Source organism: Diuraphis noxia, unplaced genomic scaffold (assembly GCF_037042655.1).
Source record: "Diuraphis noxia isolate RWA-SAM2 unplaced genomic scaffold, SU_Dnox_SAM2 contig0001, whole genome shotgun sequence".
Lineage (NCBI taxonomy): Eukaryota > Metazoa > Arthropoda > Insecta > Hemiptera > Aphididae > Diuraphis > Diuraphis noxia.
The window spans coordinates 81,715,422-81,740,782 of NW_028301711.1; the positions used below are offsets into that span (position 1 = coordinate 81,715,422).

The 25,361-nt window shown below is 27.2% G+C and overlaps 3 protein-coding genes and 1 pseudogene across 3 annotated transcripts in view; 2 read left to right on the forward strand and 2 right to left on the reverse strand.

Annotated features, from left to right (window-relative positions):
• The window catches only part of LOC107165895 (G-protein coupled receptor 158 smog), a 52,412-nt gene extending 47,481 nt beyond the window's left edge, over positions 1 to 4,931 (reverse strand). Inside the window, exon 1 of the mRNA XM_015514332.2 lies at positions 4,775 to 4,931. The gene's annotated coding sequence lies outside the window, so the exon portion shown is untranslated. The remainder of the gene's footprint in view (positions 1 to 4,774) is intronic.
• A 6,703-nt stretch (positions 4,932 to 11,634) lies between these two features.
• LOC149062047 (uncharacterized) lies at positions 11,635 to 20,713 on the forward strand. The gene is made up of 3 exons (XM_089219449.1): positions 11,635 to 11,725; positions 11,836 to 11,994; positions 20,373 to 20,713. The coding sequence occupies exons 1-3, from the start codon at positions 11,635 to 11,637 to the stop codon at positions 20,711 to 20,713; spliced, it is 591 nt and encodes a 196-aa protein (XP_089075575.1).
• Positions 12,074 to 16,134, forward strand: LOC149062048 (zinc finger MYM-type protein 1-like). The gene is made up of 2 exons (XM_089221484.1): positions 12,074 to 12,082; positions 15,465 to 16,134. The coding sequence occupies exons 1-2, from the start codon at positions 12,074 to 12,076 to the stop codon at positions 15,993 to 15,995; spliced, it is 540 nt and encodes a 179-aa protein (XP_089077610.1). The 3' UTR covers positions 15,996 to 16,134.
• Positions 20,714 to 21,114: 401 nt separating the features above from the next.
• On the reverse strand, positions 21,115 to 21,851 carry LOC149062049 (52 kDa repressor of the inhibitor of the protein kinase-like; annotated as a pseudogene).
• Between the last annotated feature and the right edge of the window lie 3,510 nt (positions 21,852 to 25,361).

Below are 25,361 nucleotides of genomic sequence, written 5' to 3' on the forward strand. Positions count from 1 at the left end.
TACATCGAAAACCACCCCCAAAATTTGAAATTGAAACATTATTTCGACTAGTTATGCCGTACACAGACACAAAAACAAACAAAAAAAAAAGTTAAAAAACAAACACATCATTGTAAAATCAATACATTAATCACTTCGTTCAGAATCTGTTATAATTAATATAAAAAGAAAAATTCTCAGTCGTAAGGTAATAAGGATATAACTATGATACATTTATATTTTATAAGTACCTACATATTATTTAAACATATTTTATTTTTTTAGAATACATTATTTTTTTATCTCAGCTACACAATTGAACATTGCAGTGTATATTGAATTAGATTTTATACTAGATAGTTTTCTAGGAAGTATCAATATTTTGAATTGCTCTATTGTATATATGAATAATATGTAAATATATTTTTTCTTAAAAACATGGAAGAAAAAAAATATTTAATACCTAACATCTAATTCATCCTTATTATGCAGTTTACGAATCGCTATAGATATTTAATATTATTTGAAATAAAATAAAATGGAATATTTAAAAGAATATGATTTGATTATAAATTGATATGAATTAAACTATATTATATTAATGAAGTTGTATTCATATCAGTAACATCGATGCAACTATATGTATAAAAATACATTCATGGCAAACTAAAATATTCAAATCACTTGCACTTGCTTTGTGTTTTAGATTCTGAACGAAGTAATGAATGTATTGATTTTACAATAATGTATGTTTTTTTTTGTGTGTCTGTGTACAGCATAACTAGTCGAAATATTGCTTCGATTTCAAACTTTGGGGGTGGTTTCCGATGTAAAGTGAATATCCTTGGTGCATTATAGAGGCCAAAAGTAAACATTATCCAACAGTTTTCAAATAAATCGAGAAAAACAAAAAAAAAAAATGACAGAAAAACGGGACTTTTTACGCAAAACCAGTTTTCGACCAAATCAATTTTTTTATATGGTTGTAATTCAAAAACTAATCACTGTGAAATACTTGAAATTTTCACCAAATGTTTATGTTAGTGATATATACATACAGATTAGTTTTCAAAAACTTTTGACTTTTTGAGTTATTTATAGACTACTGAAATTTTCAATTTTTTTTGAAAATTTTTTTTGAAGTGTCAGTAAAAAAATGTTAGATGACCGAAAAAACTTCAAAATTTAATTCAAGGTTCCTTATGAGTTTTTCTTATTGTAGCTAAAAAAATTGTAAGTCACAATTTTTTGATATAAGCGTTTATAGTTCAAATTTTTACGAAATCTGTCGAAAACGCGAAAATTTGGAAGTAATTTTGAAGTTGAAAAATCATAAAATTTTTTGTGTTTATAACTAAAGATTAAAAATACAACACTAAGTTTTCCATAAGTTTTCCTTCAAGTAGCTATGGAGAAAACTCGAATAATCATTATAGGAAAAATTTTAAATGCGTTTGAATTTTAAATTTTTACGAAATAGCGTAACGATAACGATTTATCCTCAAACGATTTTAAACATCTTTTATTATTCAAAAAATATAAGTCGTAGATACTTGAATACTTTTTGAAGTGTCGATAAAGATAAAATATTTTTGGCCCTATCAAAATACTTGAAAATTTAATATAAAGTTTCTAATAAGTTGTTCTTATAGTGATTATAAAATTATAAGAATACATAGGCACAATTTTTTTTTTTATTAGCATTTGAAGTTCAAATATTGATGATTTTTGTGTCTGTCATCACGTTATGGGGCAGTAAAAATGCTTCGATTTTTGACTTCAGTCCCTCGTTCGATCAGAAAGTGAATCTAGTTGGTACTTTGGGGGGTCAAAACTAGAAAATTTTCAATATTTTTCTAAATAATCGGGATAAACAAACCCAAAATTAAGGGAAAAACAGGAAATTTTACGTACAGTCATTTTTCGACAAAATCGATTTTGATTTTTATGTAACTTTAAAACAAATGACCATTGATACATGACATGTTCACTGAATGTTTATATAAGTATATTTTATGCACCATGAAATTTTCAAAAATGTTTGACTTAAGTTAAATTATTCATAGGTATATGCAATTTTCGATCATTATTTGTTTTTTTTAAATTAATATCGATAAAAATTTAGTTTTTGGGTAGAAAATCTTGAAAATTTAATACAAGGCTCTTAATATATTGTTACAATAGCAATTGAAAATTAAAAGAAATTCATAGTCACAATTTTTTTTTTATAAGCATTCACATTTTGAATTTTGACAAAATACGTAAACATCACAAAAATTCGCAAATTGTTTTAAGCTAGAAATTCATGAAAAATTTTCTTTTTAAATCTAAGATTTGAAAATTTAATACAAGATTCCTTACAAATTTGTCATTATATATCTTTATCACGAAAAAAATGTCCACCGGAAATTAAAATTAAATTTTTATTCGCATTTGAATTTAAAATATTGACAAAAAATCGTCAAAACCATGAATATTTGCGAATTATTTTGGAGTTCAAAAATCATAATATTGTTTGTATTTATATTTAAGTTTATAAAATTCAACACTAAGTTTTCCATAAGTTTTGATTCAAATAGCTATAGAGAAAATTTGAAGCGTCATTATGGGAAAAATGTTTTGAGCGTTTGAGTTTTACATTTTTATGAAATCGCGTAATGATAACGATTTATCCTCAAACCAGGTATATGTATATCTATTGTAATATAAGGTATTATGAATTATGATAACTACATGCTATGTTTTTGGAAAAATTGATTAACCATGACTTATGCAAAATGCGTCCTAATTGAAAAATAAAATATTTGTTTCAAAATAGAATATATGACAATATTTAATATAATATATTATCCTAGACTGACAAATGAACTCCGTTCAGAATCGTTTTTCGTATACAATGATATCTATCATTGCATTCAAATTTAACCTACCCTAGTCAGAGGTCCACCCCACCCCCTAATGTACAAGAGAGAGACATCCACTTACCCGTTTTTTTTTTTTTTTAATATTTAACAGTATTTTCAGTTTTATTAATAATGTGCAGTTTGTTGTTTTTAATAATATATAAAATATAACAATCAAGCCTTGTATCTTTAAATCTATAATAATTTATAATTTATAAATATAATTATTATGAAATTAGCTAATATATTATTTTATAATTATCTGGCAATAACATAAAAGTTTTTATGGGAACAGTGGCTAGAATAATTTCGAAATAGTCTTAAAAAAATAAGATGATATTGACGACTGACGAATAAGTTTTTTTCGAAGACAAAATGACTACAAACATTGATAAACAAAATACCTAAAATAATAACATTACGTTTTTATATTAAATTCAATTATAATTTGTTAAATAATATTGGTATCTCATAAGTTGTTGTTTATTTTTAAAACATAAAATACTATAAATACTATTTGTCCATGTACCACCAATCGTTTTAAATCGATTACATACAAAAAACAATTTATAATATAGAATTATTGGCAAACTAAACTAATTTAGGGGAACCCATGGCGACATAGTGGTTATTTTTATGTATTTGTTGTAGGTTTTTATTGTTATTCAAATTATTGAAATGTTAGCTTTAATAGCAATATTCTGAATATTCATGTCTTATATCAAGTTATAATCAAGAAGACACCACACGGCCATTCGTTGTCTGTGTCGTACAAACATATAGGTACAATATGGACAATTTTACGTTCACATCAACTTGTTTTTACAAATTGGCTATCCCTAATCTAATCTTACAATGTTAAGTTTTTCAATTTATATGAATACCTATAGTTTCAACCTACCTAGGAAATGGAAGGTATTTAAATGATTAAAATCAAAATCACAAATCACAAATTAAAATCACACTATTGAAACGTTAAAATTGGATTGAGTATAGAACAAACAAATTTTCGTTTGTTATTAATAGGATTCGGATTTTAAGGCAAAAGCCTTTTTTTAATAATAATAAACGAAAAATAATTTTTATATAAAAATGTGTTTAATTTAATATTTAAGATGATAAATGTAATTTTTTTGCCTTTTGTGTGTTTAATTTTCAATCAATTTAATAGTTTTATACACGACATAATATGTATTATCAGTACAAATCTATAAGATCTTTTGAATACAGTACATTGTTATCTGTCAATTATTATTAATGAGTTTTATTATCAGCGATATTTATTGATATTACTAAATACTTTATCGAGTATTTGGTATGGTACAAAAATATTTTAAGCCCAAATCGTCAAAGTTTTACTGAAGACAATTTACCTAAGCGCATGGTAGAGCATTTTTTTGAATTAAAAAAATGTTTTGGTATAAAATGTCTCAGACTATTTAATTTTTTAGTAAATTTTATAATTGCTTTTTATATAAATAAAATACTGTCTTTTGGCTTTTTTTGGCATTTTATATGCTTATTTATTGATTAAAATCAAAACCCTAGAGATTAATGATTTATATTGTCTAAATCATTGCAATAGCAACTACCTTGTTGCCTGACAATATTTATATTTCGTTTAATAGCCAACTCTAATTGACATTGAATAAAACAAAACACTGCGATTTGCATCAACGAGCTGTAATCTTAAAGATCACAATTAATGTTAAGTTTCGTCAACACAGTCATCATAATTCGTAATTAAATTTATACGATTTAATAAGATATGAAAATATATAATCAAGCTTTTCATCGCCCGTGCAGTTAGTTACACGACGATCGATTTATAAAATAATAATACATGTGTTATACAAAGTATCAAACGCACGGATAGAAGTAAAATAAATTACCGAAATAATAGGTATGAGCGTGCCACAGTTGGGGTCCTGCAACTATCGTGGCGGCGGCATCGGTGACGGTGAACAACGTCGACGACGACGACGACGACAACGACGTCGCCCGTGGATGGTCAACCGCGAGACGGCGCACGATCGGCACTACTGCTAGCGTGCATGCATATACTGAGCACGGAAAAAAACCTCAGCAACCGGGCGAGACGCTGTAACCGTGAGCGCGCGCGCGCACCCTCGGAAAACTTATGCATGCATCCCCCACTCAATCCAATCCGCCACGGTACCATCATACCTCCCCCCATCGCATCATATACAACTCCCCTCTCATATAACCCCTACCATACCAACCCTTACGCATGCCATTCGACAACTAACGAGCGGGTGACGAGTACGGGGTGCGGACCGTGGCGCCGTCGGCCCCGGTGCGTTGCGGGCGCCGTACAACACTAAATATTCCGATCCGTCTTGTGCTAACTTATCTCTTGTGAGGCTGAGTGACTATGTGTGAGATGTCGGCGTCGTATCATGTGGTGAGGGAGTACCGCGTCGTTAGGATAGGTTCACGAATCGAGTTAGGGTGATAAGTGCGTATTTGTTATCGGCGGCGACGATGATTGAAAATGCGGAAAAGTGACGGATGGACCACACCGTCAGTGAAAATGTAAAGAAAAAAAACTTGCGTACGACGTGTAAACAGGGTTTTATTCCCAAATTACGACAGCTCTGATCGAACGATTGCGCGTTATTGGGTGGGTAGCAACTGCGGTGAAGTTTTTATTACCGTATAATATGGATGAGAGTCGTACCTATATTTCACAAGAGACTTCTGTAGTGCCTGAAAATTGTAATAGCAGGGTACTAAATTTCATAATAGCATTTAGAAAGACATGCAAATCCACACATTTTCATAGGAATTACATAAATAATATCGTATATATTATATTCAAAACAAGATACCAAAATATGATGTATTACCTAACGCAGCGGTGTCCAAGTTTTTTTCGAGGTGTTCTTTTTGGAATAAATCATGATACTCTGCTGTGAATACCATAAAATTCAAGACAAAACATTATTCATTCATAACGAATTTCAAAAAAAAAATTTCATTTATTATGATCCGTAGATCGCGGTGCTTTTAGAATATACCTATACATGGGTGCACTTGGGGCACACCGCGGCGCACAGTTTGGGAACCGCTGACCTAACGCATTGCATTGTTAAGTAGTGATACGAGTATTTAAAATTCATCCACAGAAAGTTTTTAAAAAAATACTCAAGTCTTTACAATCATAAATCTATCCAGTGGTGATAAAATGATTTTGTCATTGGTGGTGAGAGGATGAAGATAATTTTTCAACATGGAATTTGAGCATTAAAAAACAAACAATTTAACAGGATGTGACACTGGTATTTGTTTTTTCCGTCTTACAAATGTGTAATATTACAAATTTACGCTCAGCAGACCACGTGAAACTTCATTACTTTAAAATAAGAGAGAATGAAATTTGACGGTAAGAACATTATCTGAGTTTGTATGTGGAGTTTTATTTTAGGACAAATCAGTTTTTGAGTGAGTTATGAGCATTTGTAATTTATGCTAGATTATATACACAAGACTTACTAAAAATTGGATTATCGTAAAAATCCCCCATAAATACATAGATTAAGTTCTTACCATCATGTTTTATAATAGGACGATTCACTTTAATTTTCAAACTAATGAAGCTACAAGTCATCTACTGTTGATAAATTTGTTATGTTACGCACTTACACAACAGAGACAACAAATGCCAATGTTAGGTCCAATCCCCACTTAAAGATGTAAGATAAATTTCAAAACTTAAAATATAAACTATAAGTCTATAAAAGAGAATAAGCTTTACCACTCTGCTGTGCACTAGGTGGCACAGCTGGTCCACTGAATGTGTTAAATTTAAAATGAATGATAAAAAATCATTTTAAATGAAAAACGATTCCGAGAAAAAACGGCCAGAGACCCTAAAATTAACTAAAAATATTTTATTATATTACTTAAATCCAAATACTTAAAGCAAAAGATTGGATTAACATTTGTTATTTTTTCAAAAACATTTAATTTGGTATACATACTAGAAATTTTTACCAAATGTTTATGTTAGTGATATCTATATACAGTTTAATTTTGAAATTTTTGAGCTATTTATAGACCACTGAAATTTTCGATTTTTATGAAAATTTTTTTTGAAGTGTCGGTAAAAAAAATTTGAATAACCAAAAAAAATTGAAAATTTAATACAAGATTCCTTATGAGTTGTTCTTATTGTAGCTAAAAAAAATAAAAATCGTTAGTCATAATTTTTTTTTACCAGTTATTTAGATTTGAATTTTATTTACATGATTTAATTTTCAAAATATTCTGACTTTTTTAGGTATTTATAGACAACTGAAATTTTCAATTTTTCTGAAAAATTTTTTTCGGAGCGTCGTAAAAGTTTTTCATAATTTATTCTTATAGTGATTAAAAAATTATAAGAAAACATATACACAATTTTTTTTTTATTAGCATTTGAAGTCCAAATATTGACAAAAATTCGTCAAAACCATGAATAATTGCAAATTATTTTGTAGTTCAAAATTCATAAAATTGTTTATATTTATATCTAAGGTTAAAAAATTCAACACCAAGTTTCACATAAGTTTTGCTTCAAATAGCTATAGAGAAAATTTGAAGCGTCATTATAGGAAAAATGTTTTGAGCGTTTGAGTTTTAAATTTTTATGAAATCAGGTATATGTATATCTATGATAATATAAGGTATTATGAATTATGATAACTACATGCCATTTTTTTGGAAAGATTGATTAACCATGCCTTATGTAAAATCCGTCTTAATTGAAAAATAAAATATTTGTTTTAAAATAGAATATATGACAATATTTAAATATAATATATTATCCTAGACTGACAATTAATCATCTCCGTTCAGAATCGTTTTTCGTATACAATGATACCTATCATTGCATTCAAATCTAACCTAGTCAAAGGTCCACCCCACCACCTAATGTACAGCAGAGCGATATCCAACCCGCTTTTTCAAATTTTAACTTAAAATATAGTATAATTTTTGTATATATTGGATACAGTAAGAAATACTTATAAAAATATTTGTTTAAATTTTCAATCCTTAGCTATATAAAATGTTATACATTTTTATTTCTTAACGATAAAATGTTTTGTAAATGTTTGTTTTTTTGACGAATTCAGGATTATATCAAAATTCTTACATTGAATGCTTATAAAATAAACGTGTTTATCCATATGCATCTTAAATATTTTTAAACTGTTATTATAACAACGTATGTATGAAGAATCTTGTAAATTTCCAAGCTTTTTAACCAGTAATAATATGTATCGATATTTATAATTTATAGGAAATAAATTAAAAAATTTGGATATGTGGGTGACGTTCTGCTTTACAGTAAGTTATAAGTAGGTCACCCATAATGGATATTCAAATTTGAACTCCATGATATAGTATGAGTAGGTATCATTGTAAACGAAAAATGATTCTAAGGGATGAACAGTTGGTCGGCATAGGATATTTTATATTATATTTATATTGCTATTATAAACATGGAAACCGGTAAGTTGAATCCAGACTTTTTGCATATTATTACCTACTTGTAAATTTTATCAAAGATAGAAAATGATAAAATGAGCATATGATTGAAATTTCAAGCGTCTATGCGAGTGAGTATTTGTTTTTTAATTATAACAAAATTAGAAATTAATTTCATTAGAAATAGATTAAATATCTAATGCTGTTAAAAATTTAATACCAAACATTTATACAAATTGTATTTGACTTTCCGGTAGTCTTTTTTTTTTTTTTTTGAAAATGGTAGACAAACTTATGAGAAATCTTGTACTAAATTTTCAAATCTTATAAATAAAAATAATCTTCTAAATGAAAATAATTAACGAATTTCATCTAAATTCAAACTTTAACGCCCATAAAAGTTATTATGGATTTACGCTCAATTTTGTTTTAATTTCAACTTACAACAACTTATATGGAATCATGTATTAGATATTCTAGTTTTTTGACATGCCCAATTTATTTTTATCAACATTTTCTATACTTGATAAAATTTTCAAAATATTTCGAATCTTTGTAAGTTATTTATAGATATTTGAATTTTTTAATCTTTTTAGTTTTATTTTATAAATTACAGTAAAATTTTATTCGTTAGGTAAAAAAAGTAAAAACTTTAAATTTAATACAAGACTCCTTATATAATGTCCCAATGGTAGTTAAAAAATATTAAAAATACATAGTTACAATTTTATTTAATAAGCATCGAAAGTTCAAATTTTGACAAAATAGGTAAAAATCATGAAAATTTACTAATTATTTTAAGTTAAACATGTATCTTTATAAATATAAAATTTGAAAATTCAATACAGATTCTTCACGAGTTTGTCTACTTTTATCAAATAAAAATTTTTATGGGAATTTGAATTAGAACAATGGATATTCACTCAATTTCTCTTGCACCGATATACTTATTTTGTTGTTATTCAAAAACGAATAACTGTAGAAACTTGAAATTTTTACCATATGTTAATTTTATCAACTCCTATACTTGCTAAAATATTCAAAATATTTCAACAATTTTTAATAATCTATAATAAATCCTAGACTGACAAACCGTCTCCAATTGTTTTTCGTATACAATGATTTAATATTAGTGGATTCAAATTTAATTATATCCATTACAGTAACCCACTTGTAACCTAGCTACTGTTCAGCAGAGCAACATCCACGCTTTTTTGAAATAAAAATGTCAATGTAGAAAGATCAAAAAATTGATTTAAGTTAAATATGCCTCTAAAAATATAAAATGCCGTCTAAAGGTGTAAAATATGTCTTAAAAACAAAAATGACTCAAAATATGCATTTATATACAAAATGAAATTTTAAAGCTAACTGTGTGAAAGCTTGAATTGTATATGTTTTGTACTCTGCTATTTTTTTCAATGTGCAAATCAAATATGCAAATGCTACTCTATGGTGTTTAAATGTTTTTGTCATTGGGGAGGGGGGATTAACTGATTTTTTAACAAACACTATTTATAAAAATCTTTATTCATAAACATGAAAATTATATTATATTAATGGTATTTAAATTATTAAATCTACTTTTCTGTTTTTTTTGCCAATTCGTCCAGTACTTCGTCTGCAGTTATATTGACAACCCCACGATGAACAGCCATAGTGGGTAAATCATTGAGACAACTCTAAAATAATATAATAATATGATATATTATGTTAAGCATTAAGTACTAAATTTACATTTCATACATTCGTATAATTTAATTATAAATGAAATGAAAAAAACTTAAAAAGTTGGTTTCAATTAATATTTTAGTGTTTTATGTTTGAACTGTTAATTTAATACTTATTCTAATAACCAAATATTTTATTCCAGCCTAGAGACTTTATAATAAGTACATTATATTTACCTCGACCATTGTATTACTTAGATATGTTTTCAGCCGTTTAAACATGAAAATATTCTTTCTGGTGTTGCCGTTGATACCGGAAGTGTATAAAATATTTGACACAATGTATAAAAATATACTAAATATAGTCGTGAGACATAAGGTCTACATCTACTGTAACAAATTAACTATAGATGATTATTTATGTTTTTTTAAATAGAAAATAGATGAATACCTTTATTATATTATGTATAATATGCATGAAAAATAAATATTTAAAAAAAGGTCATGGGGCGGGGGTCTATCCTCCTCATCGACCCTCTGTTTGACCGCCACTGATGCTACAAGTCTTCTGCCTAATTATAATGAATACTTTTTTTTTTAACTGAATTGAATGTCTTTATTGAATTATTTATAATTTAAAATTATCCAATACCTTTTTAAAATTTCACAATAAAATATTGCATTCAAATTTAAATGTCAAAACATGCAGTAGTTGTAAATCATACAACAAAATAATATATATATATCGTCATTTTTAACTGCGAATGGTATACGCGTAATGACAAAATTATCTTAAATCTTTATTCTATCAGTCGTCAGTCATCATACCAATTTTGATATTATGTAGATAGTAATGAACAGATATCCAATAATTAAAATATATCAGTCGGTCATAATATTGTTATAACACGATTTGTGACTGAATACTTTAACAATACATTTACATAGGATAACAAAAAATATTAAATTTAGATAATACATTTTGAGATACAGTCAACGGAGAGGGAGCGCCCCCCCTCCACTGGATTCGCGTCTGTAATTAATATAGTATAACATATTAAATCCTAGACTGACAAACTGTCACCAATTTTTTTTGTATACAATGATATTATATCATTGAATTCAAATTTAATACCATCCATTACAGTAACCCACTTGTAACCTACGCCCTACTGTACAGCACAGCTACATCCACTTACCCGCTTTTTTACCCTTTCTGACAGTAAATTATTAAAAAAAACAAAATCTAAAAAATGTTTAACGTATAGGGTCCACCACTCAAAATCAATTGTTTTCCATATTTTATTTTTGAGATCTGGCATCACTAGAGTCAACAATATTTTTTCAACTGTTTTTATATTAAACATTTATTGTACGTTCGTTACAATACAGAAGAATCTAAAAATTATTAAACGTTATAATTGATATAGTGTATAATCTTACAGAGTTTACGAATAATTTGGTTGGAAATAATTAAACGATGTATAGGTACTATAGCAATATATTATGTTTATTAAAATAGGATTATTATTTTTTTTCTTGTATATGCAAGGTATCTAAACTCGATTTTGTAGTTTCTACATAATATAATGGTATTTATGTTACAATACATGGATATATCAAGATTTATTGTTTTTCTGTGTTCCATATTTATTTTATTAATATCAAAAATCGTTTGTCGTAAGTGTTAATAAATGATTGATTTAATATAATATCAAAAATATCATATAGGCACATAATTAAACATTCATAAAATAATGAAATCTTTATACCGTCAATTATAATTTTAGAGCAATGTGATACAATCTCCGAACATTACAACAATAAAACCTTTAAAGAACATTGCGTTGAGTGTATTGCTGACGCTCGTGCAGGAAATAATGACTGTGCTAATTTAGAGTTTCCTAAGAAACCTGAACTACTTTATAAGGATCCTCAAAAAGTATTAGGTTTGTAAAATACAGTTTTTTGTTGATAAAATAGGGTCTTAAAATTTTGTCGCAACCAAATTGGCGCGGCCGATTCTACATGAGTGATGTTTGTGTTAGGTTTGTTCGTCACGGGGTTTTTACTTATTAAATAAAAACACGGATATGGGTGGATTTATATTATATTAAAAACAAATAATAATAATATACAGCATCGTTTCTCAACCTTTTTAGTGTCACGACCCCCAAAATAGGTATAAAATATGGTCAATCACTTCGCAACCCCCCCTCCATTTATACTAAGTAAAAATTTGAACAGTAAAAATATCCTATTATTATCAATATCAATTTTAAATCAGCGTTTTATTATTTTTTACCTTCGCGACCCCAAGTCAAAGTGTTTGCGACCCTCTGGTTGAGAAACGCTGATATACAGTAATATATTATAGTATAATTTATTATATAGAGTAGCTTAATAATTTAATTATTTATAATATTGTTAAATGATTTAAAAACAAGTGTAAAAATGATTTTAAATCACCTAACCTTCAATTTGTCAAGTGTTAGAGGCCAGTTTTCCCAAAATTTAATTTCGAATTACCGAGTGTACTTAAATGCATAATGCATTGTTTTTGTTCAAATAACCGCGTGATTTTCAAGGAACCGAGTATTGACTTCGAATTACTCTGAAAGTTTCGAATTATCGAAGGTTTGAAATATTGAGAGTCGACTTTACTTGTATTATACAGACTTATAAACTTATAAAAAAGTTATGAAGTACTTTTAAGAAAAAAATATAGGTAGGAATTTGGCGTACGAGTGTATAATTTTAGGGGCGGGTTATAAATCATAGCAACTAACAAATGATCTAGCACTTAAAGCCAACTATATGTATATTTAACAATTCGTCTATTCAACTCGTCAGTCAATCGTCAATGTGATTGTACGGTGAGGGATAGAATATTTAATTAAGTGTAAGCCAATTAACCAACTTATAAATAGTATTTAATTATGAATAATTATGATAATTGCCAGTCTAGGCATCAAGCAGCATAAATTATTATTATTATTTTATTTAGTACATAATATGTGATAAATGATAAACCAAATATTCGTATTGTCATTTGTCAATGTGTTACCTATGAAATATAATTAGTACCTAATAAAATATGTTATTCTATTTAAGTAATTACTGTAATTTCAGAGGGAGCTTCAGCCTACTTGGGGTCCCCTATTCTAACCTAATTTAACCTAACCTAACTTATTATACATTAACGTTTACATATACACGTATTATATTTTATAATACAAATTATTACATTGAACATTAACTCTATATTTTATTTTATTTTATTTTTTTTAAATATTTAAAATAATTTCACGGAACCCTAAATAAAGTTCTGGTCCCTAGATTCTAGGGGCCTCAAGGAATATGTATAATTCTAACAAAAGTTAGTTTCTTATCCGTTCATCGATACCATCGAGGGAAAAAAGGTATCAACTATAGGCTAGGTGTGTGTGCAACATTAAGCCTCCAAATTAAAAAAACATATTTTGTCAGAAACAAATGTTTCCGATATTGCAGTCGACAATGTTTCTGATTTCCTGTTATTAGTGGTTTTTGTAAAAACTTTTTTGATATTTTAAATACTATAAAGTCTTCAATATCTACAACAGTAATAAACTATTGAAAATGAGCTTGTTTTTCTATGTTTTGTTGGAAACTAATTTGTCAAAACAGTATCACATTCACCATTATGATATAATATATATGTTATCGGAAAAGTGTAGAATATAGGCATTCTATAGAATTCCTTGAACTTTTTGGAAGTCTAATAAATTTTTATGTTATTTTATATTATTACTGAGCAATCTATAGAATTTCCAGGGTTTTATAGAATGCCAATACTATTTTAGATAGTGTTAAATCAAAATATATTTATTTTTTATTTATTGCAGCATATAGATGATTCATGGCATTTCGGACTGCATAAAATATTATTCTTTACACACGAACATTTTTTAGATCGACATTTTGTCATACGTCATGTACATTTCATAAAACCTTTTCCAGATCCTGTAGATTGTTGAGTTGCAATTAGACATTTAGCATATTATGAATTTTCTCTTGGAACTCAGTCAATTGTTATTAAGTTTTTTCGGCATATTATGAATTAAGACTTTGAATATAACAATTTTAAAAGCCCTTCCTTAGTCCCTAATCTATAATACCCATCAATTGTTACTTGCAAAAATATTTTAATAATCATAAAATAATATTATATAAATGGTTGAATAACTATATAATATTATAATATGTATTATTTTATGTTTACCTCTATAATAACAACTAAAATATTTCGAGCATTAATGTGAAGTTTTTTATTAATCATTATTAGATCTAACCTTATATCGCATATTAACCTGGGCCCAGCATATTAAATCTAAACAGCTAAACGTAAACTCTCGATTACGCCTTCTCAAAACATTTACTAAACATAATAAATACACTAATGTCAACACAAAACTGCTCATATTTAAATCTTTAATCAACCAGTCTGGACATATGGTATACAGCTTATACTAGTAATGTAATGTATATTCAAATAATCGAATTATTCGAAATATTTTTTTTTGTAACTCAGTGGCGTATTTGAAGGGGGGCGATGGGGGCGATCGCCCCCTCCATTACCCAAGCTATTTGTTTGTATATATGTAGTATTATAAATTTATGTTGAGAAAATACTACATTTAAAATTACGTGTCCATCTTTCATATAAATAAAAAAAATCGATAACTTTATCATTAAAAATCGTAACTTGTGACAATAGATTAAAAATACGCTAACTAGTGTGCGGGCTGCAGGCATAGACATAATATTAATATTTAATCGAGGTTATTATCGGGTTATTCCAAAATAATATAACTGATGCATCTTGATAGCTTAATTTTATAGATAATGTACATTGTACAATAGTGTGGTTATCGTAGTTAAATAATATTTAACACATTTATAATAATATTAAACGCACTCATTCGCGTTCAATCTGTGATATTACGCACTTCATAGTTTCTTACGTACAATTTTTAATAGTTTTATTACGTATGATTATTGATTTTTGCAATACATTGTTCTGTTCATTTGATACTTGAGTCATTTAGTGTTTAATTTAATTTATTTTTCTTTGTTGTGTAAGTGAAATATTAAAAATATTAATATGAGTAAAAGAACTTATACTGATCAAAGCTCGCTTTCTTCGTGGGTTATAAAACGACCAAATGTTTCTAGTGTTTTTACTTCGATTGACTGCAATAAAACAAATAAATCACCAAATTGTTTAAATTAAGTATCTATTATTAGATTCTTTAGAAAAAAACAAACTTCAAAATTGACAAAATTAAATGACGATAAGATTAATAATTTAACGCCCACTACAAGTAATTTAAACGAATTTACAAGTGATATTAGTGATATAGGTTATTTTTTAAAGAATACATTTCCAAAAATTCCTGACGACATTAAGGTAAAATTATTGGAACTACCTAATATTCCTATAAATGATTTTGTTTACCCATTCTCGACTCACATAAAGAAAAACAAGGAGGAACGAAGGTTTTTGAATAGATCACATTTTGAAAAATACAAATGGCTTGTGTATTCTTACGAAAAAAATGGTGTTTTCTGCAAATATTGTGTATTATTTAGAAATAAAGGTGGAAAAGATAGAGCAACACAATTAAATAAATTGGTAAAAGAACCACTAAATAAATATGCAAAAATCTTAGGAAAAGATGGTGATTTTGAAGTCCATAGTAAAAATCAATATCATATTGATAGTATTCAAATTGCTGAAGATTTTTTACTGAGACACAAAAATCCTCACAAAGAGGTAATCAATATTATTAATACTGATAGATTGAAACAAATTGAAGAAAATAGAAAAAGACTAAAACCAATAATCGAAACAATAATTTTTCTTGGTCATCAAAATATACCTTTAAGAGGGCACTATGATTCATGATATTTCTATCAGAAAGTTAGTAGTTTATTACCAACAACATCAGATATAAATTCTAAAATCAATAAAGGTAATTTTAGAGAACTCCTAACATTAAGAATTTCATGTGGAGATTCTGATCTGGAAAAACACTTGAAGTCTACTCATTCATTAACTACCTACATTAGTCCAGTTATTCAGAATGATATCATTGAATGTTGCAAAAATTACATTACAGAGGAAATTGTTAAAGAAATTCATGAAAGCAAGTATTATAGTATTTAACTTTTTTACAACTACAACATAAAAATTGCTATAAAACATTTTTGGGAATGTTTTGCCCCCCTAACGTAAAGTTACGCCTATGAATAGTATAAATTATAGTTAGTATTTAACCATGTTTATATACCTACTTCTGCTATTTCAATTTTAAAAGTATTTTTTGTTAGCTTTACAATAGTAAATAATTTGCAATCAAAATTCTTAATAAATTTTTAAAATAAATTTAAAAGTAACTTATTTACTATTGTACAAATTATCATAGATTAAATTTACTGAAGCTATTTTCTAGTTCATGGTAGTTGAATCTTATGTTTTGTTTTTAAAAAAGTTTAGATTATGCAATTGAAATTACTATACTTATATTTGAATTTCTCATTTATTTTATGTAGATTAAAAACATGGCTTAGATCTACAATGGGGCAAAATAGATTAAGCGGATTGGCTTTATTGCATTTACACAGATCAATAAATATAAATATTGACAAAATTGTTGATACATTTTCACAAATGAAAAAAAAAATATTGATTTTATAATAAATGTAATATTGTTTTACTGTAATTTGAACTTTATTGTATTTTATTTACCTTTCTTAAGATATGCAATGTGTAAAAGATGCAAGTATAAAATGGACCAGTTATAGGTATGTAATCAAGAATACACGAATATATATAAAAAAAAATATTGTACTTAAGTAGTGTATAATGTTCTTAAATTTAGTACCGCCCCCCCCCCCCATAAATTAAGTCAAATACGCCACTGTTGTAACTTATACATTATTATTAATAATAATTTAATTATGATATTCCAGTATTTTGCACAATTTTTATTTTTGTATTTTAATAAACAGCCCTGTCAAATATTAAATATCGCTGGCTTCGAATCCACTTCTCGCAGACCTTTATGCGCCATGTAATATTATTATTAAACGTTTTGTGTTGCGCGAATTTTAGTTTATAACTATAATAACTGATACATGTTAACACTGGATTTTATTGATACCTAGTTATCTAATCCCGTACCTACGTTAATAACGAGGTGTATGGTGTGGCAGTCGTCAGTCACATACACACGTCATTGTGGCAATCTCATATCGCGCAAAGTGCATATTTCCATTTTATTTTTGTACAATTTCATTTAAAAAAAATAGAAAAACAAACTAAAAAAAAAATTCGAAACAGAAAAAATTAAGCCATGCATTTTAGTCGATGATTATAAATATAGTGAATTTAAAGTTCTGAAAAAGTGTGGGAAATTCGGTATCGCTGTATAAATAAAAATTGTTCTGCTAGTTTACTTGTTGACAAGGATGTGACTAACATATTAAGTATGTTAAATGAGCACACGCATGTCGTGATTCCAGAAAATATTGTTGGTAGGCGAATTGTAAGTTCTCGTTTAAAAAGAAAATGTGAAAATGATCTTCTCACTAGGCCAAATAAAATAATTAGGCAAGAACTTAGAAATACCGAAAAAGATAACCAACCCGTTTATTCTGATATAAAGTTATGGAGAAAGTGTATGTACGATAAACGTAGAAAGCATAATAATATGCAAAAAATTCTAAAAATTTTAGAGGAATCGATAAGTCAGTTGTTTGATGGTCGTGAAAATATTACAACTAATACTGGTGAACTATCTTATCACATGGAAAAAACTTCAAGTCCAGTTATATTCACTTGTAAAACCAATCTTGAATTAATGGTCAATCTTCTCATATTTTTGCAGACGGAACATTTTCATATGCGCCCAAATATTTTGAACAACTGTATTCAATATATATTACAAAATGGGTTTTATGTTCCTGTAATTTATTGTTTTTTAATTTCAAAATCGACTGAAACTTGTGTTTGTGGCACACAATTGTTAATTTATGTTTAAAATTTATTGACATAGATATAAAAAATACATTAAAGCATTCAAATTTTCATTTTAATTTTGAAAGAAGTGCTCATAACGCTGTTAGACATATTTTCCCGAACTGCAAAATTATGGCCTGTAGATTTAATTTAGGCCAATCTTGGTTTAGGAAAATTCAAAGTAACAGTAATTTATTAAAAAATTATAATTCAAAATATGAATTAGGTGTTTGGTTGAAACAATTTTTTGAACACGGATTTTTACCCTCAGAAGATGTAGAAAATGCTATTACATATTTAATTGAAAATAGCCCTACATGCTAATTTTGAATTTACTGATTATATACTGAACAATTATATATCATATGATGCTGCTTTTCCATCGATTTTATGGGCAACTGAACCTTCAAAAGATGCAAGCATGACCAATGGGCAAGAGTCTTTACATAACCACTATAATGCTCAGTTTTATAAATCGCATCCGTCTATTCATCAAGTTATACTTATTTTATTGGATATTCAAAGTGAATAAATTTTTATTTAAAATTATTTAGTATAAAACAACAAAATGTTAACAAGCTTCGTAAAGAGCAAGAAGAAAATATCATATTTATAATTGATACTTGGGAAAAATATAAAAATAATGAAATATCGTTAAATAATTATTTTGTGACGTTAGCACCACGTTTTTGTAGGTACTAGAAAGTTGTAATTATTATTTGATTTTTGTCATATTTTAATTATTTTTTTTTATAATCTGTAAGACTCGAAACAGTTTTTCGATACTTTATATACCATACTAACCAACTCAAAAAATAATTATATTATACTAATTCATCTCCAACGCAATAGTCCTAAATTTCAATTTTTGTTTGTTATATTATTAAATTTTATGATATGACAAAATTACTGATAATTATAAGATAAAAAAAAGACGAGCGTCTCGGGAGCAAAATTGCGATCAGAATCGTTCACATTTCTTCTCATTATTTGTGAAAATCACATTTATTATCATACTTTATGAAAATTATTATTATCATACAATCATTATTTAAAAAAAAAATTTAGTAGCACATTTCAGTATGATGTGGAAATAAATTGAAAGGAAATTCCACGATTTGCAGGTAGTCATAATGCATAAGTGTTACTGGATAAGTCCTGTGTTATAGAAAAGTTTGTTTTGTATATTATCAACCTAAAGTAAATAATTTAAAAAAAAATCCCATTAAAATACTTGTCAACCTAAAGCCTGCTATCAGTTAAATAAAAATAAATCATAATAAAAAAGCACATATGTATTAAAATATTTTAAGCATAATACTGTTAAGTATGACCGTAGGAAGTATGTATGATTTGTATTTCACCCAATACTAACCCTTCCTTCAGAGATTTTCTTTCGTTGCATTCTAATCTACCACTAAGTAATTCAACTTTTCTTTTATTGGTCACAAATCATTTCTGTTTATCGGTTCTTATTAACAGGTTCCTTATTTTCTTCTATTTCGAATATCTTTCGTTTTCCTTGAAGTAAAGTACTGTTGTCTGTTATGCTTATTCATTTCTGCAATTTCTTCCTCTGTCATTTTACTTTTACTTGCAATGATGTATGACATTATTCCTATTCCAGCTTTTAATTGGTTTTTTATTTTATATAACTGTTCAGATTCTTTGTCCGTATTTATTTTTGTATTAAGTTTATTTCGGCAGCAGAAACTAGAATTTCTTTTTCTTTTGTTTCACACAATTTATTTTGAGCATTTGATGAAGAAAGAATAGCGCAGACATGAATATGCTTGCATATACTTAATTTATTTCCATTATTGTTTATTATATATTTTATATATTATAATAATAATTCAAATATATGATAAGTATAACACCTGTATGATTGATGATAATTATATCACTTAGTAATTTTCATAAAGAATGATAAGAAATGTGAACGATTCTGATTGGACGCGCAATTTTGCTCCCGAGACGCTCGTATATAAAAAGGTAAAAAGAGCGCAATCGTGTTTTGTTTTTATCAGGTAAAAAGGTAAAAAGTGCGCAATCGTGTTGCACCGTAATACCGGATTCAACACTTTGCCGGTAACACATATAATGTACAAAATTTAACTAAAATGTCTTAATTTTATTAGACATAAATACCTAGTACTGAATTCACAATTCATAGTTAATATTAGACAAGTAAACAAAAATAAATGGCTACAAAATTCGAATTATATTATTTATAAGTGATTTTTTTTAATTATTATTTAGGGAAATCATTTAATAACACGATCACTAAGTCACTATGTGCCAGTCATTTAACTGTAATGGGGTCAAGTCTGGTTTCAAACCATTTTACCAAACAAGGAATAGACATGTGTACAAAAGTATGCAAAACACAACTTGAGAAGATTTTAAAAGTATATCCAACGACTGTCATATTGAAAGATATGTATTGCTCCAGAAGTGGAATTAGAATGGCAAGTTGTATATGCGAGTTTAAGGTTTCGTGTCAAGTTAATATTCATAGTGTGCTTATTCACTTCATAGTAAACCGTGAAGGATATTTAGCTGTGTTCGATGAAGAAGTAGGAAAACCCTATTTATTTTGATTGTGTTAAAATAGTTAGTAATTATGTAAAATAAATAAACTTATCGTAGGTACTGTTACATTGTTGTTTGTGCCGATTATTACAATCACATGACTGAATAGTAATTAAAGACTATAATCTATTTAGATGAACGACGAAAACAATTGGAGAATAATATATTCTATAACAACCTGAATTGTCGAAATAGCAAATAAGTCTCTATAAATTAGAACATCATCATTGGAGATTTCATAAATAATCACTTTTGTTGGATTTAATCTATATTTACGTCCCACGAATTTTTATTTTCATTGAGTGACGCAGTGGCGTATTTAGGAATTTAGGGGGAGGGGATGAAATATATAATAATTAATAATACACCTATAAGGCTATAAATATGTATATTATATACAATTTTAATTTTATAATACAAAATCTACTTTTCTATTTTTTTGAATGCTCAGTTCATTGATAACCTCATCTGTCATTATTTGTATCGACCAGTGACATGCCAATAAAGCCAACCCATTAAGTCGTTTCTAATAAACAAACTATTTAATAATTATATTTCAATATTAAAAAGGAAAATCGATAAAATATTTACTTCTGTCATACTATTTCTTAAGTAGGACTTAATCCTCTTTAAACTTGAAAAACATCGTTCAGGTGATGCAGTTATGATACAGGTAAAGTACAAAATATTAAGAGATTAAGAGTTCATGAATATTTGGATAAAAGTCTTTACCACAAACATCTAAAGTATGTAATCCAAAGGTGAATACATTTTTTTCAGTCACTAACTTTACTCTCCACATCTTCAACTCAGTGATGCTAGATTGTTGATCAATTGTTGATGAGTAAAACTCGACAAGCTTTTGAAAAGCAACAATATCTTCCGTTATTTCTACCATAAGCGATTCTGATTTGAAAATGCAATTAAAACCTATAAAATAAATTATTTGTAGTAAGTAAAAAATTGCAAATTCTTAAAAAAATGTAAACATATTAAATATAATAGGTAAATATAATATATTTACCTTCAAATATAGCTATATGATTCATAAATCGCTCAGTCAGTTGCATTAGGTATATAGTAATCGGCATGCGGTAAAAATACTGTAACACAATAATAATGTTCAACGGAACAATCCAAAAGATTTTTTTTGTATCACTCATTATTTTAAAACGTCACTGTTAAAAGTTCAAACAAACAAAACGCAAAAAATAAAGTCTACAACAACGGTTACGGCAGAAAGTCAGTACTCGGAATGACAACCGTACGGTTGTATGATATAATAAACTAGTAACAAATTTTCTAAAAAAAACCCCGCACTAAATCCATGGTCTTCAAAGTCATTTTGTTTTATTTATCGACTGCTTATCAGGTTTATTATAAACACTCTTGCATGAAAAATAATTCGCATAAACAAAATACAGTACCCCATATTATATTATATAGGTATATGTTTTTGTTGTCCGATGTCGCATATGCTGCCAACGATTAGTGACGATTAGTATATCAGAGCGGTACAACATGTTGCAACCACGATTAGAACATTAAGAAAGCAGACATACATAAAAGTAATAACATATTTGAGAAATACAGAAAATGAGACAACTTAACTAGGTACCTATAAAAAATAAAGTCAAGGGGGGAATCTATCCCCCATATTTCCCCCTGTAAATACGGTAAGAAGTTCATGTGAATCACTCAAATTTATTCCTAAATGTCATCCTATCATAATTCATAAATTATTTATTCGGTTGAAGCTCAGATAGCTCATCAAAATCTGGGGCAAATCCCATTGAGCTGGGTGCTTAATTACCTGTTTGCCCGAATATAAGCAAAATCAAAAAGGAAAACATATCTTTAACAGAAGTTTCTTTCCGAACTTTTTACGACTCGACCTATTTAGAATTTTTTTTAAACTTAATCATCCTATTGTTGACCACTATATTTGTGATAACGTTTAGTCTGGCAGCGTCCATATTAATAAGTCACTGGTACACTTTAATCGCCATTGATAATGATCAATGTTAAACTAAATTTGGACACAAACGAAAAGTAAAAAATGTACATTGTACAATATGTAATGTAACATATCAATATAAATACATTGTATATTATATTACATTAACTAAATTTTTTTTTCGACTTTTGTAGAAATAAATGAATTACTTATAATATAATAATGTACCAATGTAAATAAACATAGATAATAAATATTTTTATTAAAATTAAAAATATACCACTTAGCAAAAAAAATATCAATATCTATCATCTATGATTAAAGCTTCTTATAATCTAAAATAATTGTTCAATGCTCTCAGATAATAACACGTCACATGTATTATCACTCATAATAATATTTGTATTTTGGATCCAAACATATCAGTTCATTCACACAAAATAATAGATTTTTTGTTTATTCAAAATATATATCAAAATAAAGTTTTATTAAAAGCCAACACTTATTTTCAAATTTTATTATAGGCACTAAAATTAGTTATGCATTATCATTATGTAAATTTACGCCTGTTATAGTGATAAAAAACTATACAGGGTTGTGTTTGCAAAGTATTAGTTTCACTTTTTGGAAAATCATGTACTATAAAGCTTTTAATTGTGTATCTCTTGTCTGGAAAGAAAGATTTTAAAATGTAATTATGAATACTTACATGTTTAGTTCTAAGTTAATCAAAATTAAAGCAATACCTAAAGTTAATACGTTTTGTTGATTATTAAACTATTAATAAGGCGTTCTAATTATTGTTCTAAATTTGTTATAAGTAGTTAAAATTGTAAGTGGATAATTAAAAGTATAATATTTTAGTTAATAACTAATTTAACCACTATAATTAACATAATTGATATAAACTAAATCTAATCACTGATATTATTTAATTTGAGTTGTTGTTCACTGTTTTATGACATAAAGAAATAAAGAATTTCTAGTTCAATTTTATGCTTCATGAATAACTTTCAGCACCAGCCACCAAACACCAAAAATTATTCTCAAAATATTTATATTTTTTTTCTTTATGTTACAACAACATCAAATTATTTTATGTAATCAAATTCTATCAAAAAGCATATACATTTTTAAAATTCGTGAGTTAATTATTTTATTTAAAACTACCTATTGTTTTCCTTTGTAATGTAAAATAGGTAAATTAAATGCATATCTATCAAAGAAAAAAGAAAAATATTGAGAGAGGTTCATCTTTTGATTACATGTATCTTGACTATTTGTTTGACATATTAAATACATAAATACTCTGAATCTTATTGAAATGTATTACAATAATTAATATTTTGTCAAACAGGTAATTTACTAATGTATTAATAATTGTAGATAGGGAAATTTTATATGATAACATGGATTTTTTTTAATCCAGAAATTATAAAGGTAGACATTACAAACATAATAGGAAATAAGATGTGATACTGAATTTTAATTTTTTTCAATTGATGTAAGAAGAACGAATGAGAAACATTGTCTTAAATGTTAATGCCTTTTAATTTATAATCAGATCATGTAACAAAAAAGCGGGTAAGTGGATTTCGCTCTGCTGTACATTAGGGGTGGGGTCAGTGACGTATTTAGGGGGGGGGGCTAAAGGGGCGATCGCCCAGGGCGGCATTTTTATAGGGGCGGCATTAGATTTTTACATAACCCATCTTTTGTTAGTGAAAATGAAAATGAAAAATAATATAAATTAGTTTTTTTTTTATCAATAATATGTAAATGAAAAATAATATAAATTAGTTTTTTTTTTATCAATAATATGTAAATGTGACTAATTTATAAAGATAACATAATGTTTAAAATTTTAAATCTGCTATTTTTTTTCAAACTTTTGTTCTAAAAAGGATAACGATAACGGGTTGTCACCGGAAAGTAAGCTCCAATGCGCTCACAGTAGGTTGAAAAAGTAAAAAAAAAATTTTTGGTGTGGGGGAGGGCGGAAAAACATTGGCACCCGGGCGCCAAATTTCTGAATACGTCTCTGGGTGGGGTGGATCTCTGACTAGGGTAGGTTAGATTTGAATGCAATGAGAGGTATCATTGTATATGAAAAACTATTCTGAACGGAGATGATTTGTCAGTCTAAGATATATTATATTTAAATATTGTCATATATTCTATTTTGAAACAAATATATTATTTTTTAATTAGGACGCATTTTGCATAAGGCATGGTTAATCAATTTTTCAAAAAACATTGCATGTAGTTATCATAATTCATAATACCTTATATTATCATAGATAAAATATAATACATATACCTGGTTTGAGGATAAATCGTTATCGTTACGCGATTCCATAAAAATTTAAAACTCAAACGCTCAAAACATTTTTCCCATAATGACGCTTCAAATTTTCTCTATAGCTATTTGAATCAAAACTTATGGAAAACTTAGTGTTGAATTTTATAAACTTAAATATAAATACAAACAATATTATGATTTTTGAACTACAAAATAATTCACAAATATTCATGGTTTTGACGATTTTTTGTCAATATTTTAAATTCAAATGCGAATAAAAATTTAATTTTAATTTCCGGTGGACATTTTTTTCGTGATAAAGATATATAATGATAAATTTGTAAGGAATCTTGTATTAAATTTTCAAATCTTAGATTTAAATGAGCGTTTACTCAAA